Source organism: Poecile atricapillus, chromosome 5 (assembly GCF_030490865.1).
Source record: "Poecile atricapillus isolate bPoeAtr1 chromosome 5, bPoeAtr1.hap1, whole genome shotgun sequence".
NCBI lineage: Eukaryota > Metazoa > Chordata > Aves > Passeriformes > Paridae > Poecile > Poecile atricapillus.
Genome location: NC_081253.1, coordinates 20741960 through 20758058, shown reverse-complemented (window position 1 = coordinate 20758058; position 16099 = coordinate 20741960). Strand labels below are relative to the sequence as shown.

Below are 16099 nucleotides of genomic sequence, written 5' to 3'. Positions count from 1 at the left end.
AGAAAGGGTTCATTTTTTGTCACTCTGACCCAAATGGATTAGGGCCAGGAAATAAAGGTCAAGCTCTTACCAGTACCCCCATGTGTCACGTTTTTATTTCATGGAGTTTCCAAGAAAAATATTCCAATTTGCGTCAGTAATTATTCATTCTTTATGCATTATCATGTCAGTTTCTGAGTTTATTTTGAATTCAGAAATTACCTTTGAGTGCCAGGCCTATTAAAAAGCTACCCTTTGTGAAATACCCTTCAGCAGTTAGATGTGATAGATTTTGTAGCAGTACACGCTCTTTTTCCCCTTTTAAGAATCCCCCCTTCTACAGAAGTCCCCCCATCATTTGAGTCATAAACCGCCAAGACCATGGCTGGATTACACTCCTTTGTGGATTTGCAAGTTGCTGCCTTAGTTAGAAGATGTCTGAGGGCTGTAATTGCTAAAGCAGTGCACAGGGCAGGTGGGGTTGGAGCCAGTCTCTCTATGCTGTTGGACAGCGTGAGGTAAAATTTTGCGGTGACGTACCCTGCGTGCTCCCCTAACACTGACCACAGCGAGCAGCTCGACATCAGGTTTCAGCCACCAGCCATGTCAAAGAGCTCCCTGTCCTGTGGGAATTGGTTTGGGGCAGTGCTGCACCTTTCCATGAGAGGCAGAAATGTGAGAGTCCCCTCCAGCCGCTGAGGCCAAATGTCATCACCCCAGCCCAGGGCTGCCCAGCCCCACCACACTGCAATGGGGAGATATCTGTGGGTGCCAGGGGTTCCATGGGCACAGCTACAGCCCTGGAGGCAGGGCTCCAAAGATAAGCTGCTAAAGAAGTTTCTGGTTTCGCAGTTTTAATGATAACTTTTTAATCTGGTCATTATTTTCTTTGATTGCTAATACCTTGACCTCTGGTGACAGCTGCTGCTTATACCTGCTAAACTTTAATGCAGGCTACAGTAAAGAACATTATGATTATTTGAAAAGGCAGAGTGTAATGCATTTCAGATTAACAGTGAAAGAAAAGCTATTGAAGTTAGAGGTTCACTTTGCCATATCACTCTATGCTGCTTTCCTTATTATCAGTACAAAAAATGAAATGAGAATAGCACATCTTTTAATTTCCTTCTACTATTACCTCTTGATTTGCATTCAGAGCTCCCAGAAGAAATACTGCTGAATTCAGAAGCAGTCTATTTAAGCTGCATGGTGTTTAAAAATTGCTGGAAGAGGTTAAGGTGCTCTATATTATGCAGTTGACCTTACTAAGAAGCTGTGTTAACAATTTAGATTTATAATTTTGTTAAATTTTTTTCCCCAAGCAAAATTCATTATCTCTTTTTGCACCCCTGAAGGTTAAATCTTTTGATTTCTCTCAAACTCATTTTGTAAGATTTCTAAATTATATTTAAACTTCTTGTACTTAAAAGGTTGTTTTGCCAATGTCTCTGAAAAGAAGCATTTTTTTGTCTCTGTCTCTTTGTATGTGGTCTGAAGAGACTGTGTGCCCTCACAATATTTTACCTAGGAAGAAAGAACCCAAACCCTCCATCTGCAAAGTCCTGCAAATACATTCGAACTCTTTTATCTGGCACTATCATATCTTTGTGGCAGCCTGGGTTTGAACAAGATGTCCATGGAAAATACTTTGAATCCTGCCTTTACCAAACAGTTGTAGCTTCCTGGTGTGCAGGATTCAATCCTCCCTGGATTTAACCTTTGTTTCCTGCCTTTGTCAGCACTGGGCCTGGTCATTGAGAAAAAGAACAAATCCTATCAACAATAGTGAAATGTGCCAGGGTAGGGAGAGCTGTACCCTGTAATTCTTTAGCTTCTGCAGCCCTAAACTGAAGTGTTTGTGCTCTCTGCTGCTGCCTGAGGAAAAAAACATCAGCGGTGAAACCCTGTAATGCAGAACATTTTCCAAAATGCCCAAGGTGTCACCATCCTGGCTCAGTGGTCCCCAGCAGTGGATATTTATTATGGACACTGCCTCCTGGCCATCTCACCTGAAAACTCATAGTACAGTTATGACTCTGACAGTAAATAAAACAGGACCAGGAGCTCTGGTCCCTGAGACCAAGCAGCAGGAACCAGCCATAGCAGCACTGTATGGCCTGTGACCCTCAGGCATAATCATAATTTAGAACAAGTTAGCATTTGTTTAGCCTGCAGTGTTGCAATGATGAGGGGGTTGTGCTGCAGTATTTATGCTGTTCATGCAAGTGGGTGTGATGGAGGTGCAGGGCACCTTGGGTCCCACTGGAGGACTGCAGGGCCAGGACGGAGACAGGAGCAACAGCTCCATAGTTTCCCCTGGAAATGGCCCTGCTGCACGATCCCCCACATTCAATGGCTGGACACTCCTGCAGGGGTAGCTGGCACGGGCCAAAACCAGGCCAAGTGCTGCTACTACAGCAGGATGGACCTTGAGTGGTGCTGGGGATTGCCCAGCTCCTGGAAGCCAGGCCTGCAGACCAGCCAGAGAGTCAGCAGCAAGGGGGTGTCGTCAGGGAAGCAGGAACAAGTTGTGACTCACAGCTGCGAGCACAGGGTGAGTCAGGATGGACATTTCGACATTTCGGTGTTTCTTGAGTTCCTATTTGTTCTCCCCTCTAGTGCAACAGTTGCTTAGACTTACTACATCAAGAGAGATATATTGACAGCTGCCTTCCTGTTGTAAAGTCAACTCAGGGAGCAAGGGAAGCTCAGGACAGATCCTAGAGCCAGAAGGTAGTTTTATTCACCTAATCTCTAGGTATGTAGACAGTGATCAGAACCATAGCAACTATCTGAGCCACTTGAATGAGTTAGATACAGAGATAGCAACACTTGTTATTTATACAGCACCCTTTATTGGAAAATTAAAAAATGTCAGATACCAGTTTCATTGAGTAGGTAAACTGCATTCATTTGTTGATATGGAGGTGCCATAAAACCTCTCTTTGTATCACTAGGATACAACTACACGATAGAAACTGTTGGCAACAAGTAAGTAAAAGAGTTAGAAGTTCTGAAGGAAAAAAGAATAAACCTAGGGGATAAAAACATACTAAACAGATGAAGAATTGGTCTACATGCAGAGCCAAGCCAAAACTTGGCAGCTTTATAAACCAGCTAACACAGAAATAAATGCAAGTCCAAACAATAGGAACAAACCTGGAACAAATAAAATCATGAACTCAGAAATGTTACCAACTGATTGCAAAGATAAAAATGCCTGTTGAATTAATTGTGTCCCTGTAGTTTATTCTACTGCAAACTTTGTTTCTGGCAAGATTCTGAATCTGAAAAAGCCATATGAAGTCTATTCATTGAACAGCACAAATGGAAATAAATATTTCTCACTTGAAATAATAAGACACAAATCTGTCTCTATGTTATTAGCTGGTTTTCCTCTGAATCATCTTGAACTTCTAGTCAGACAGCAAAGTTAAAATAAATTATTTCATCATGCTGCAGAATATTTCTTAACTGTGTAATTCTTTCCTTTGCAGAATGCAGGTACCAAGCAGATTGTGATTCTATGTGTCACCATTTCCCCAGTGACTCTTAGCTTTTGCAGAATTTGTGTTTTTACTGAAATAATGCAATTATTTTTATAGATAAAAAAAAATCTTTATGTGTGTATACTGGTTACACAGTCCCGCTCAATGCCAAAAAAAATATACTCTGTGTCCAAAGCAAAATGTAGACTATATCAATGAGGTCATCTCTGAAGCTTAATTATGAGATAATAGTTGCAACTTCTAATTTCAGGCTTAATCAGTTTTATGACATCCAGCTTAACAGCGCAGAACCAGTGTGAATGCAATAGGAAAGACTTTTGCCATTTGAGCATCATCATTCCCTTGGCATGCACTTGGCTGCTATCCGGGCTTGCCCAGCAGCAGCGCAGCCATCCCCAGGAGCATTCAGGAGGGGAAAGGGCACATGCCAGCCCAGCTCTCCCCTCATGGCTGCAGGCCCTGAGAGACCTCCCTCCTGTGGCCATCGAACCCAGAGCTCTCTCGAGTGCCACATTAACCAAGGTCTTGAGTTTGCCAGCCTGAGGTAAAATCTGCCCAAGATAACTTGCAGTGCTCACATTAAAGGACAAATAAGTCAGATGGCTAAAATTAAGAATATATCCCTTCTTTATTTAAACCCTTCCAATCGAAATGTTTTCTCCTGAGAAACAAATGAGCTAACAAGACCATGGTGTTGCCTCACTGCCAGGCTGCCATCCTGCGTGGCAGGAATGGATCTGACTGGCTTTAATCACATCGTCCACCTCTCAGTGCACAAAGGCCAACTGTGGGTTTGAGGACCAGCAAATGACAAGCCAAGTCTGATACATCAGCCAATTAGTAGAATTGGTATTTATGCAGGAATGAAGCTGAAAGTGCAAATAAGGCCAGTGACTAAACCTTTCCAGCAATTACATTTAATAAGGTACTGCATGTTATTTACAGAAAAGATAGATCACACAATTCTACATGTAAATGCACACAGAGTGTGAAGACAAAAGCTGCACTCCTTACATGCTAAACAAAATAAATAAACCAGAATTATTTTGGCACAATAACTATTACACAAATAAATATTCTAGAACATAATAAATTGACATTTATTTACAGTCTATTGAAAGTGCAAATAATTGGCTGAAAATTAAGATATTTGTAAATGTGTAAGACCAGAAAATGTGTTAACCAGCCACGATTAATTTTAGCTGAAGTTTAAGATTTTAATGTCCAGGAAAATATTCTCTTGAAATCCATTTGTGCATATTGTGCTCTTTTTGAACCAGTCCTTTGCTACCTTTAATGCTATTGATTTTGATGACCTTGCTTTTTAACTGAATTTTTTAAAAACCTGATTGCTAATTTAAAAAGAAGGAAGTAAAATGTATACACTGATTAATCTATTTATTCAAAATATTTTCAGTCTTGTCAGTTTTCTGAAATGGCCACACTTCTTGTAGTAGCAGACAATATGATTAAGGATTAGGTATTTTTCTTAGTATTTGTTGTATTTAAAATGAAAATATTTGCAAGTCTTCTCTGAATGGAACTATATCTTGGACCGCTCTTGAACATACAATACTTCATCAGATCCTTAAATCCATCTTCTATTGCAGTTAAAAGTAGCTGAGCAAGCTAAACTGATGATCAGTTTTGGTCCTTACCTGAAGCATAAATCATAAAATACAGATTCTTAATTAGGGAGAAGAACCCACTACCTACTACTAAATGAACTGTTACAAGTTTTTGTGCATTTCCCACTAACTATTCTACCTTTTGCCTTTTTTTAAATCCATATGAGATATCACTTACTACACTTTAAGATGAATTAACAGTTCACAACATGGCCACTCATATACCTACAGTGCATAAATTCTTCCTTAGCCAAAGTTCTCCAGCAGGCTGGTACATTGTGCGTTGCCTAAGACCTTAGAGTATGTTTTTGCTTATTTTTGTAGTGGCAGTGCAGTAGCAGAGAAAGTGAAGTTCTTAACAAGTGACTTTGAGAGGATAAAAGATCATTTCTCATCATTGGTTCAAATGTTTACGCTCGGCGCGGTTCCAGTCGGTGAGACATCTGTGATAAAGTTCTCTGGTTGTCAATCACATTTAATTGCCGCACGTAGCTCCGAACATCCTGATGGTTTTTATTAGTTAGGGCTGCATCAGGATCTGGTGAAAGAGAAATGATGTAGGATTGATACACATAAATGGACAAATGCCTGAACAAAATGCACAACTCCTTACAAGCTGCCAGAGGAAAGACTAGATCCTGGTGAGTTAAAAAGGAAATATTTAGAAATTGCTCTCTTTGAAACCTTTCCTCCACAGCTGATGGTTTTTCTGGTTACTACCCCCACAAATTTAACTTTTCTCTTGGACATCCTTGGCTACATTTACTAAAACTGATAGTCCTTGGTTACAGTTTTACACATCACCTTATCAGTCATTAGCTATAAATTATACAGCTAACGAGTACAATTTAAAGCTGCTCATTTGCTTTTGAACCAGCAACTTTCACAGATTCAGAATTATGTAATTGATTTAAACCTCTTTTCATGAAATATTCTCATTTCTAGCTCAGTATTAAATATTTGTAACAATGCAGTGCATAGTGGCTGCCCCATTCAAGCCTTACTACCTGTTTACATTACTTAACCACATTATACTTACTCCAGTAGCAGTTATGGAATACTACAGAGTTAAATTCCAAACATCTTCAGCCTCATAGGGAACAGCTTACAGTGTAATGTAATAGCTGTTAGGTAATTTAAATTCAACTAAAAAATGATACTGAGGCATCTACAATACATTACACGTACTCATACACGAAAAGCATGGAATTTAGATCCAGTAGATCTATATACTGACATTTTGTTGTATCATGTATACTGAAAAACTGCTTCCATTTCTAAATATGTAGAGGTCTCACCCATGCTTAAAAATCAAAATTAAAGACACAACGCCAGAAAAACCTGGATTATGGAGGGGAAAAAAATCTCTCTTAATTTCTACAGTTCTACAGAAATTTCTACAGATCTTCTACAGTTAAGCTTTGACTATATGGAAAGAAACTATTTTTAGTAAAAATATAATTTTATACTATTTATTCTGTTGTTTGAGATAGAGGAAGGGTGCTGTGAGTCAAAATGGATGAAGTGCTGAGGAAATGCCCAGGTGACTGAGACTGGCATGGCACCTCGATGGGATGAGGCCCACAGAGAAGCCTGTTTAACCATATAGTTCTGTCATCCTACGTGGCCTCAAGCAAGTTCTGGTAATGATACTGACAAACAGGTTTTAAATTCACTGCCTTATGCAGTTATGTCATTTATAAAGGTCATGTCTCCAGACTGGTTTCATATTAAAACAGCATTTATCTAAACAAGTATCTGTGTGCTGCTGCCTGCTAGACTTATTTCAACCACTTCTGAATCCAGTGGCTAATTTCAGCTGGCTCTAGTCTGACAGGTAGACACCTCACAGATATTCAGCTCTTTTACGTGCATGGAAAAGAGATAGAGGAGAAGGGATTTATTAGAGCTTCCTGAGGGATATTTCTCCCTGTGAAACATTACAGGATCCAGACATGGAAGAATCACTGGAAAGCAGGCTCTTCAGTTCTGGTACACACAGCATTAGTTGTAATTACTGTAGCTACTGATGATAATGCCAGTGGTACAGATGTTGTAATACACTTACTGAAAGATTGGCTTCGGCAGAATTTCACTGTCCTGACAGTGTTGGCAATCATGCGCTGGAAGGAAAACATGGGATGCAATCAGAGACAAGCACTGTATTTCATCATTTAAACAAAGCACCTAACCGTGCCTGAATGTGAAGACACATGCCAATAAAAGCAGTCATATGAATGAAAATATAATTTTAATGCTGATACTTTCATATATAGGGTGTGATTTGCATTTACACAGGCTTTAAATCAGCATGAGTATAATTTACATGCACTCAGAGAACTCTTTCCCTTGCCTGAATGCTGTAAAAGGCCCTAAGTAAGAATGAAAATCAGCCCCTTCAATGTGCATTTCTTTGATAACATCTTATCATATTAAAAAGTAAAAGGAATACCATGGAGTATATACACATTAATTTAAAGACCATCAGCTCCTAACAGCAAAGCCATTTCTAGAATATATTCAGCAATTAAAGAGCTTTCATTTTTATATAAACTTGAGTTTAAAACGTGGTCCTTCTGGAAGATGACAGTGTAAATGAGCACGTGAGGGTGATTCCACTGGCAGAATGCTCAGTCCCCAGGCGAGAAGGCCACTGTCAGTACTGTGGCCTGCAGCCAAGTTTCATAAACAACTGTTACACAGTGTTACTTTGCTCAAGTGTATCTAACTCAATGTGAAAAGTGGATTCACTTTTGGTAGACCCTTTTACTGACAATTCACCAAAACGAGCAGAAGTCCCTTCAGTCCTTCTTGGCTGTGCTTCCTCTTCAGCAAAAAAGACAGAATTTAATTCAATTCAGTTTCAATCAATACACTTGCTGTGATAAATCAGATGCTATTTTACAATACCTTTTATGAAAAGAAATTAAGGCAAGGCATAAAGCAAAACATTAGTTCTGGACTGTAGAATTTTAACAGGTTTTTGTGATTAGCTCCACAGAAATAATTTACCCACTACTATGGGGCAGAATTAGTTGTACTATGAAATGTCAAATAAACTGAAACTTCAGCAGTAAGCTAGACAGTTTGATTCAATCCCTGTTATAAGGACATTTGTTTCAGTTTCTTTTGTTTAGGTTAAGAAAAAGTAAAGGAGGGAAATGCTATTCTCTATCAGACTCTAATGTCTGTGTTCCAACACAGCTACATATTCTAACACAGGGCACTCTCACCAGGCTGCTTCATACATTATGGAAATATTGTGTGAGATTAACAAGCTAATTACTCATAAACTCTCACAAAATGGAATTATATATCTCTTACTAGTGAACAATAAAGCCTGGAGTGTATGTTCCTCTAAATTCATTACAATCTTAAATGAAATCACAATTATAATCTTAAATGAAAACATTACAAATGAAGTAAGTTTATGAAATTTTTCATTCCAGAAGTAGGATGCACCAGTGTAAGACATTCCTTACACACACACGGCATAATCTGAGACATTTTAATGTACTGTCAAATACAAAAATGGGTTGGCTGGTCAGTGTTAAGAAACACTATGATATATCATGTACTAAATGTTTGTGGATTACACCTTGTATTATGAAATGAAACTGATCTAAAATATGTTAATTTCAAAACACACTTTCCCAAAAGATTTAGGGAATCTGGGTATGGATCTGCTTATGTTGTTCCTAAAGTCATATGTATCTACATGTATAATTCAAGTAGGAGTAAATTTTATCCTATGGTAATTTTCATACCTCTCTTCAAGACATTATTACTATGCAGATTTTCTAAGGCATTTACCTTGAAAACATTCTCACAGGTGCTTAGCATTAAGCACATGAATAAACTCCACTGACTTCAATGGAACCTCTTAAATGCTCAGGATAACTGGGCTGAGACAGAACACACCACGTGTAACAGTGTCGGTTTTTCACTCTGACCCAATCAAATGTAAATCGAAACAACACAAGCATATAAATATGACTGCTTCATATCTCTATGGCTTCATATTTGGCTCTGTTATGTGATGCTTCTACTTTGATTTATACCAGTTCAAAAAATACTCATCTACAATAACTGTTTCAAGGAGAGGTCATAGAGTTGAACTGCATCAGCCAACACAATGAAGTTTCAAGACTGCCTAGCTTCAAAGGAAGTTTTGCTAAGGACACTTCATTTTTGGGAAGATAGCTAGCTTTGCTTGGTGTGCTTTCTAGATGGATTGTTAATACACACCCTAATTTTTCATACCTGTAAGTGTTTAGTACTTGAAGTACTCTCATAATAATACTTTAGTACTCTCATAATAATCTTTGGAGATATTATTATTTAGCTTCATATATGAAAATTTAGATTTATCAAAAAAAGTGTTCTTTGGAATCATTTAACTTTTTTCTCTTGTGGAGAATTTGTTCTCAAAAAAGTGCAGAACATTCAAAATAATACAGTACTGTACAGAAAGAAAAATTATGGGTGTGTAGTGAAGGTTTTTAAAGAAGCTTTTGCTATTTTCAAATTTACTATTATGTGGGCTCTACTAAGCAAGGAAAATGGAAGTGGCAATAGACTTGTCTGGCTTATGGTTAAAGGCTGAACTGCCTGGCTTCCTTCAATTGGCTGAGAGACTTCATTTTAAGGGGTTCCTTTGCCTTTTCCTGAAGATAATGTGATTCACTCTGTGCATTCAGAAGTATCCTGGCAATGATGAAATACAAACCAATGAGAAAGTGGGTGTTAAGGCTGAATAAATGGAGAAACTGTGGCCCAAAGACAACATCACAAGCCAATGTGGACCATTATGCATCTTTGAAGAGCTTTTTTCATGTTACTCTTTTTTCCAAGTGCTGTTCTACTGTCTCATAATGTCTAAGCTCCTAACAGCTCCTCTTTGTAAGGTACAAAGTGAACAGACAAACAGGTTATGAAACAAATGTGAAATTTCCTGTATCTTGTAGATAAGTTAGATTGTCTTCTTTTGATTCAAGAAAACTAGAAACATGTATAGAAAAAATGTTCAGATGGAAGTTTAATTGCCTGCTCCTTACAGTTTTTCTTCAAATAGAGGATTACCTCTAGTCAATGCCTGCGAAGATTAACCTCTCTTTACCCACCAGTGCTAAGCAGGACCACAATCAAAAAGCCATACAAACCTAAATTTGGATCTTTCTGAAACAGAACCAACTGCATAATATAACAAGTAATGGCTACTACCAGCATGCTGTGTATACACAACAATATCCTTTCAAGTTTTACAGTCTGGAATTGTGGCAGAAGGCCAGCACATTATCTTCTAATCCTTTCCAAACCCAGGTTGCTAAATATTATAAATATTCATATATGCCATTGAAAACTACTAAGGGCTTTAGTCACACACTTTTTGCATAATCTTTATGTTCCAAAAATTAAAGAATGTTTGCCCTTTTTTTTTTTGCATATGGATAAGAGTGTGAATTCCCTTTTGTTCTTCTCCACAAAACCTGAAAACAAATATGCACAGATTCTCTAATCCTCTTTTTGCACCTGAAGGGTGAAAAGGCTTGATAGAAAGAAGCATCAGTGGTCAGCACCATGGCACTATCTTGCGCTGCCATGGCAGGTCAGCACTTTCCGAGCTTTTTCCTGACTTCTACTCCCTCTACAGGTGTTATTCCTGAGATAATGCTGGGTAATGTCATATGGAGAAGGCGCCACAGAAAGTAATCTCTGTTCAGGCTCTCTGATGATTCGAGAAATAGCACTGGTAAAGTTCCCAAATAATTGCACCTTCCCTTTGTCTACGAATACGAAATTCTGCACTGGCAGTCAGAGTGCAATTATGCAGCTGAGGTTTGAACAAAGGAAATCAGTAAGTGGTCAAGAATATGAAATACTGCCTGTCCCTAAGGACAGTCATGCTCAGTACTTTCCTCACTTTCCTCTCTTTCCCTGCCAAGACTTAATTCTATGGAAACACTTGTAATTTTTTTCTAAATATATAGCCACTTAAATGGTGTATATTGCCATGTGCTGCAGGTTGTAGGTTATCCTGAATCTGCTAAATGATACAGAGTTTACAGGAACTATTACTACTGGTGCTGTTTGGGTGCTTGCCTTCACCTGAGAAGTGGGTCATTCTAGATCACAAACTAATTGTGTTTGCAGCCTACTGCCATCCTTCTATCTTTCACGTACTTGCACCTCTCAAAATGTTCCCACCTGCCAAACTAAAATGACGGTATTTAAAAAGCTTTTTAAGTTTTGCTCCTCTGTAACAAATACATCTTCAGTTACTACACAGATGAGTCGTCTAAAGGCACGCTTACAACTAACATGTACTGTCAACTCACCAGGGGAGAAGAGATGCAGGTGTTTTTGTGTCATGGCATATATGCCAAACTTAGAATGTACAACTGAGCAACACCATGGTGGAAACAGCTTGCAACCTCCCCCCATCAGCTTCTTGCAGTGAGGTAATAAAAGACCTTCAATGAAGGTAAGTAAAAGACCTTCAATACTTCTCTGAAACAATGTCTTGTTTGCTATTGAAGACAAAGCCGTTTACTAAAGACTTATGCTACAGAGACCAGTAATTTAGTCATTTTGTCTACTTACTGACAAATATATAAATAACATTTTCCAGGCTGGATTTTAAGGCTTCATGCAATGGCATGAGTAAAGAGCACAAATACAGTGCAAGTACAAAGACTAAGAGCATACCTATTTCTGACATGTTCAGTTCTGTATACACACATCTTGTACAAACCAAATGGGTCTGTTTACAAACTTCCCTCTTTACCCATAGCTGTGGCTTTGCCACACGTGGTTACTCTCTTCACTGGCTAGGTGTCCCTGTCTTCCTACTCCTCACAGCCTCCTCCAGATAAGGCATCTGTGGGGATCAGGAGATGAGGAAGGGGAAGAAAGCGCAGGCAGTCACAAAGGCAGCAGCAGGCAAAGCTCAATAATGCTCTGCAGAGTGATGTCCCCCTACTACTGCCAATACCTCAGTTCTGTCACTCCACCACTGAAAAGATCAATATATAGGAAAGCCCAGAAGGAAAAAACTTAGTCTTTTTCTTTGTTAGCTTGAGTTGCTAAAAAAGACTAGGCTAATGTGGTTCAACACCATCTGTCTGTTTTTCCCTTCTTCTCTAGATAATTTTGTTCAATTTGAAAAAAGAACCCAGAGTTTTCAAACACAAGAAAACTCCTACCAATTTTCTGTGAAAACAGATGGCTGTGGACAAGAGAAAGATTGTGTATGTGCCCTCCTGTCTCCTTCAGGAAAAAGGCTGTAGTGCAAGTTCCTATGTTATGACAAAAGCCTATTCACAGAGAATTCCCCAGCTATGAAGAAACAACACATGCCCCAGCCACGAGGAGAGATCTGAGAGAGCTCAAGCAGCCATGAAACACAAATGTTTAGGAAACCAGGCCTTGCTGTTTCTGGCACTCAGAGAGCCCCTGGCTCAAACACTGCCTGACAGCTCCTGCATGTTTTAAGATGCATCATTTAATATAAACAATAACAGAAACATCACAAAGAAGAAAAGATTTAAGGGAAGCTGCTTCAGCTGAAGAGATGCCACTAGATCAAACTTCTACTTTTGGCTGCCAGTTACAGGAATAAAGTTGTCAGCAGCACATCAGCTGTCGGGATCAGAACTCTGTGGTGAGAATGCAGACGCGATGCCAGAGGCTGTTCTTAGTTTCATCACTGTGCTTACATGACAGTCAGAGGGACCCACCTCCTCCAGTGGCAAGTGGCACCACCAGTGCAACTACCCAGATATTTTTATTCGTAAACTTCAGCAAACATAAAAGGAAACAATCTTCCAAAGAACCAAGATGTTTCAGAAACATCAGTAAGAGTGGCTTCCAGCAATACTCTTAGGAATCTCCCTCTGCTTACGACAGAACATCATGCAGCAGAACAAACAGACAGAAACAACAAACAGGACATGATTCTTTTGAGAAAATCTGGTTTCTACTTTTCTACTGAAAATAGCAGAGTAACATCACAAAAACACCTTGGGCTTATTCTTATTTAAAAGAGAGGAGAATTTATCTGAGAGTTATCTGGCTGAGTGGTCTTGTCTTCACAGTTTAATATCTGGCAATTATGTGTGGATATGACAGTTTTAAGCTTAATGCAAGTAGGCGGCAGCGACTAAGGTTTAACAGTAGGCTTTTCTTCTTTGCTTGACCTGATGACACATGCAAAAAGCTAAAAACTGCCAGGTCCACAGTAGGATTTGAATGAATTATGTGGGTGGAATTTGAATACAGGTTGCTCTGAACAGCTATGGGTTGAGAGAGGATGTAAAAGCATCATAGAAGCATGCAGAAGAGCTAGTGAAGAACAATAAAAACATAAAAGATATACTTGTAGTAAGGCCTGGAGAAAAAGCAAGAGTGAGCTTTTAGGTGGAGTACCAAAAAAAAGAAAGGCTTAGAATACTAAAAGGGGAGAATGTTTCTCTTTCTGGTGAGTTAAGGAACATGAGACATAATATTGATTCCTTAAAAAATATGCAGCATCAAAAATACACCAAAAAATACATCAAAAAACTGATCTTCACATTCCTCTCCTAAAGAAAATGATCAAAACTGAGATTACTGGTACTACATTCTTGCAGCATAAAATATTATTTACAACTTTTGGGTGCTACTAGTAAACTCTTTTTCTGGGGGTAACATTCATTTGAAAATAAGACAATAAGCAGACTAGGGTAAAGAGGGCAGACCCACAGCAACTTAGATATAGATCAGTTTAAGCTGCTATAAAGTTCACTCTTGGCCTTGGGAGTGCCAAAATGTGGTACAGAGTGGTGCAGAACTATTCTTAAATGACAAGCCTGTGTTGAACTTCTGTCTGTGGGAAATGCTTACAGGAGAGCTCCTCCCTCCTGTAATGGCTTTTACACAAAATCAAGCATAAAGAGCTTGAAGCACAGAGCTCTGTGACCTGTGGATGTACCGGCTCTTCTGGCTCAGGAGGTGTAAAATGGCCAAGTGAGGTGGAGATGCTGAAGCCAGCCACAGAACCATGGTTATAGCAATGCAGCTGCCATTCCTTCTGGTTTGGAGGTGGTCCAACCAAGTCTGAGATCCCTTTGTGTTCCCCAAAGTATTTACTATCTATACTGTTATATCTATACCTAATTGGAACAGGCAGTCCAGAAAAAAAGTCCTTTTCTGCAGGTAGAAGGCTCAAGGCCTTTGGAAGGAGATGGCAACACAGTCTGCATATGCAATTACAGAATGCCATTATTGCAAAGTGAGGTCAGGCCCTTACTCAGGCATTAGCACTACCATTTACTTACAAAATGTCTCATCTTAGTAAAGGGCTATTTTCACCCAAGGACAGAGGCTGTCCTGGAGCTGCAGATTAAAATCTAAGAGAATTCACACAGAGTGACGAATTTCACTTTTCTGTGAAGTTTTTTAAAGAGCTAAGAGTCCTCCTTTTTTCTCCTCTGCAGTTACCAGTGCTCAGAGGGTCAGACAAACGCCTCCACAGTGCAGCGGAAATAACTGCAGTTATGTAACTCCAGAGGAATGGAGTGGTTCTGATTACTGTACTACTAAGAACAAGCGCATATAGGTGCCAGAGGAAATATGCTCTAGCATGGCTGCTGAACGGCTGACAGGAAACAGCCTCAATTTGTGCCATGGAAGGTTTAGACTGGATGTGAGAAAAAATTTCCTCGCCTTAAGGGTGGTCAGGCATTGGAACAGGCTGCCCAGGAAAGTGGTAGAATCACCATGCCTGGAAGTGTTCAAAGAGAGTGTGGATGTGGCATTCAGGGACAAGGTTTACCAGGGAACTCAGTGGTGCTGGGCTAACAGCTGGACTCAGGGATCTTGGATATCTTTTCCAACCTTAGTGGCTCTGTGATTCTACTATTTACTGCCAGTGCAATAAGTCAGGTTTGGTTTTGCTATGCAGATGCCATAGCTGGGTTTGGCTAGCACAGGTTCTCAGATACAGGTGTCATTAACCACACTAATGAGGAACATGGCCTTAGCAACCAAGAAAATGTGTTCTCACTGCTGAGAAACTCACGTTTCAGTTGAGACTTCTGCAATGGAAAGTTGCCTGCCTACAGATTCTGACAATGGTGTTTGAAATGATAGCACCTTAGGTGCAGGACTTCTATCAAATTTGAGCATACTCTAGCCTTTTATCATTGATTCCCCTTTCCAGTATGAGAGCAACCAATCCACAGACAACTCTTTTCATTTGGCAAAGAAAAGAAGAAATAGGATGTTGTGCAAGTTATTTTCAATGCTTCTTTCATTCTCCAAGGAGCAATGCAGAACTATCCTGGCCTGAGGCAGTTCAGGCCTGTTTGAAGGAACAGCAGTTAAAATCACAGGCTGGTCCCAAACTGGCTGTTAAAAAGTGTCTCTAACAGCTCTGCTTCCTATCCCTGATGCTCCCTCTCCTAGGAAATATTTTGGCTGTGCATGGCTCACTGGGCAGTTTATTCTCCACCTCTGTGAAGTTTTCCAGAAAGCCAGAGGCCCTAGGCTCAGTGTACAGTGCAGACTATTTTTGCCAGGTTGTGGTCCTGCCTTCATTTTCTCTAGCCCTGGATGTCACTGTTGGGAAGCTCACTCATGAAGAGGTCAATAGGGAGGTCTTTTTAAGTGTTCTTTCATATATGTCATATGGAGTGGTTTATATACATATACATACCATTTTTTCGAAGTTTACTAGATTGTCAGTGAATGTCTTGTTTCCCTCATGAGTAAACGTCATGTCTGTACAGAAATAAAAGACATATAAAAGCCATTTCTGAATCCTGGCCATACAAAACAGCAGAATGTTTTATCTACCCTTACAAAAATCATAGCAGCTGTAAAAGTAAAATGTTTAGCTTTTAATTTGCAGCATTTCTGAGACTAATAAAATTGAGGTATGATATTCAGATGTACAAAAGCAGTTTTTCTTTTCTCTGTGTCATGCTTTTCATAATGGAAAAA

The 16099-nt window shown here is 39.4% G+C and overlaps 1 protein-coding gene across 2 annotated transcripts in view; it reads right to left on the bottom strand.

Annotated features, from left to right (window-relative positions):
- Window positions 1–4389: 4389 nt before the first annotated feature.
- The window catches only part of RAPGEF4 (Rap guanine nucleotide exchange factor 4), a 147144-nt gene continuing 135434 nt past the window's right edge, over window positions 4390–16099 (bottom strand). For both annotated transcript variants that reach the window (XM_058840359.1, XM_058840360.1), the window contains 3 exons: window positions 15813–15877; window positions 7185–7239; window positions 4390–5654 (listed from right to left, as the gene is read on the bottom strand). In XM_058840359.1, coding sequence (XP_058696342.1) covers window positions 5527–5654; window positions 7185–7239; window positions 15813–15877 — 248 coding nt within the window. In that variant the 3' untranslated portion in view covers window positions 4390–5526. The remainder of the gene's footprint in view (window positions 5655–7184; window positions 7240–15812; window positions 15878–16099) is intronic.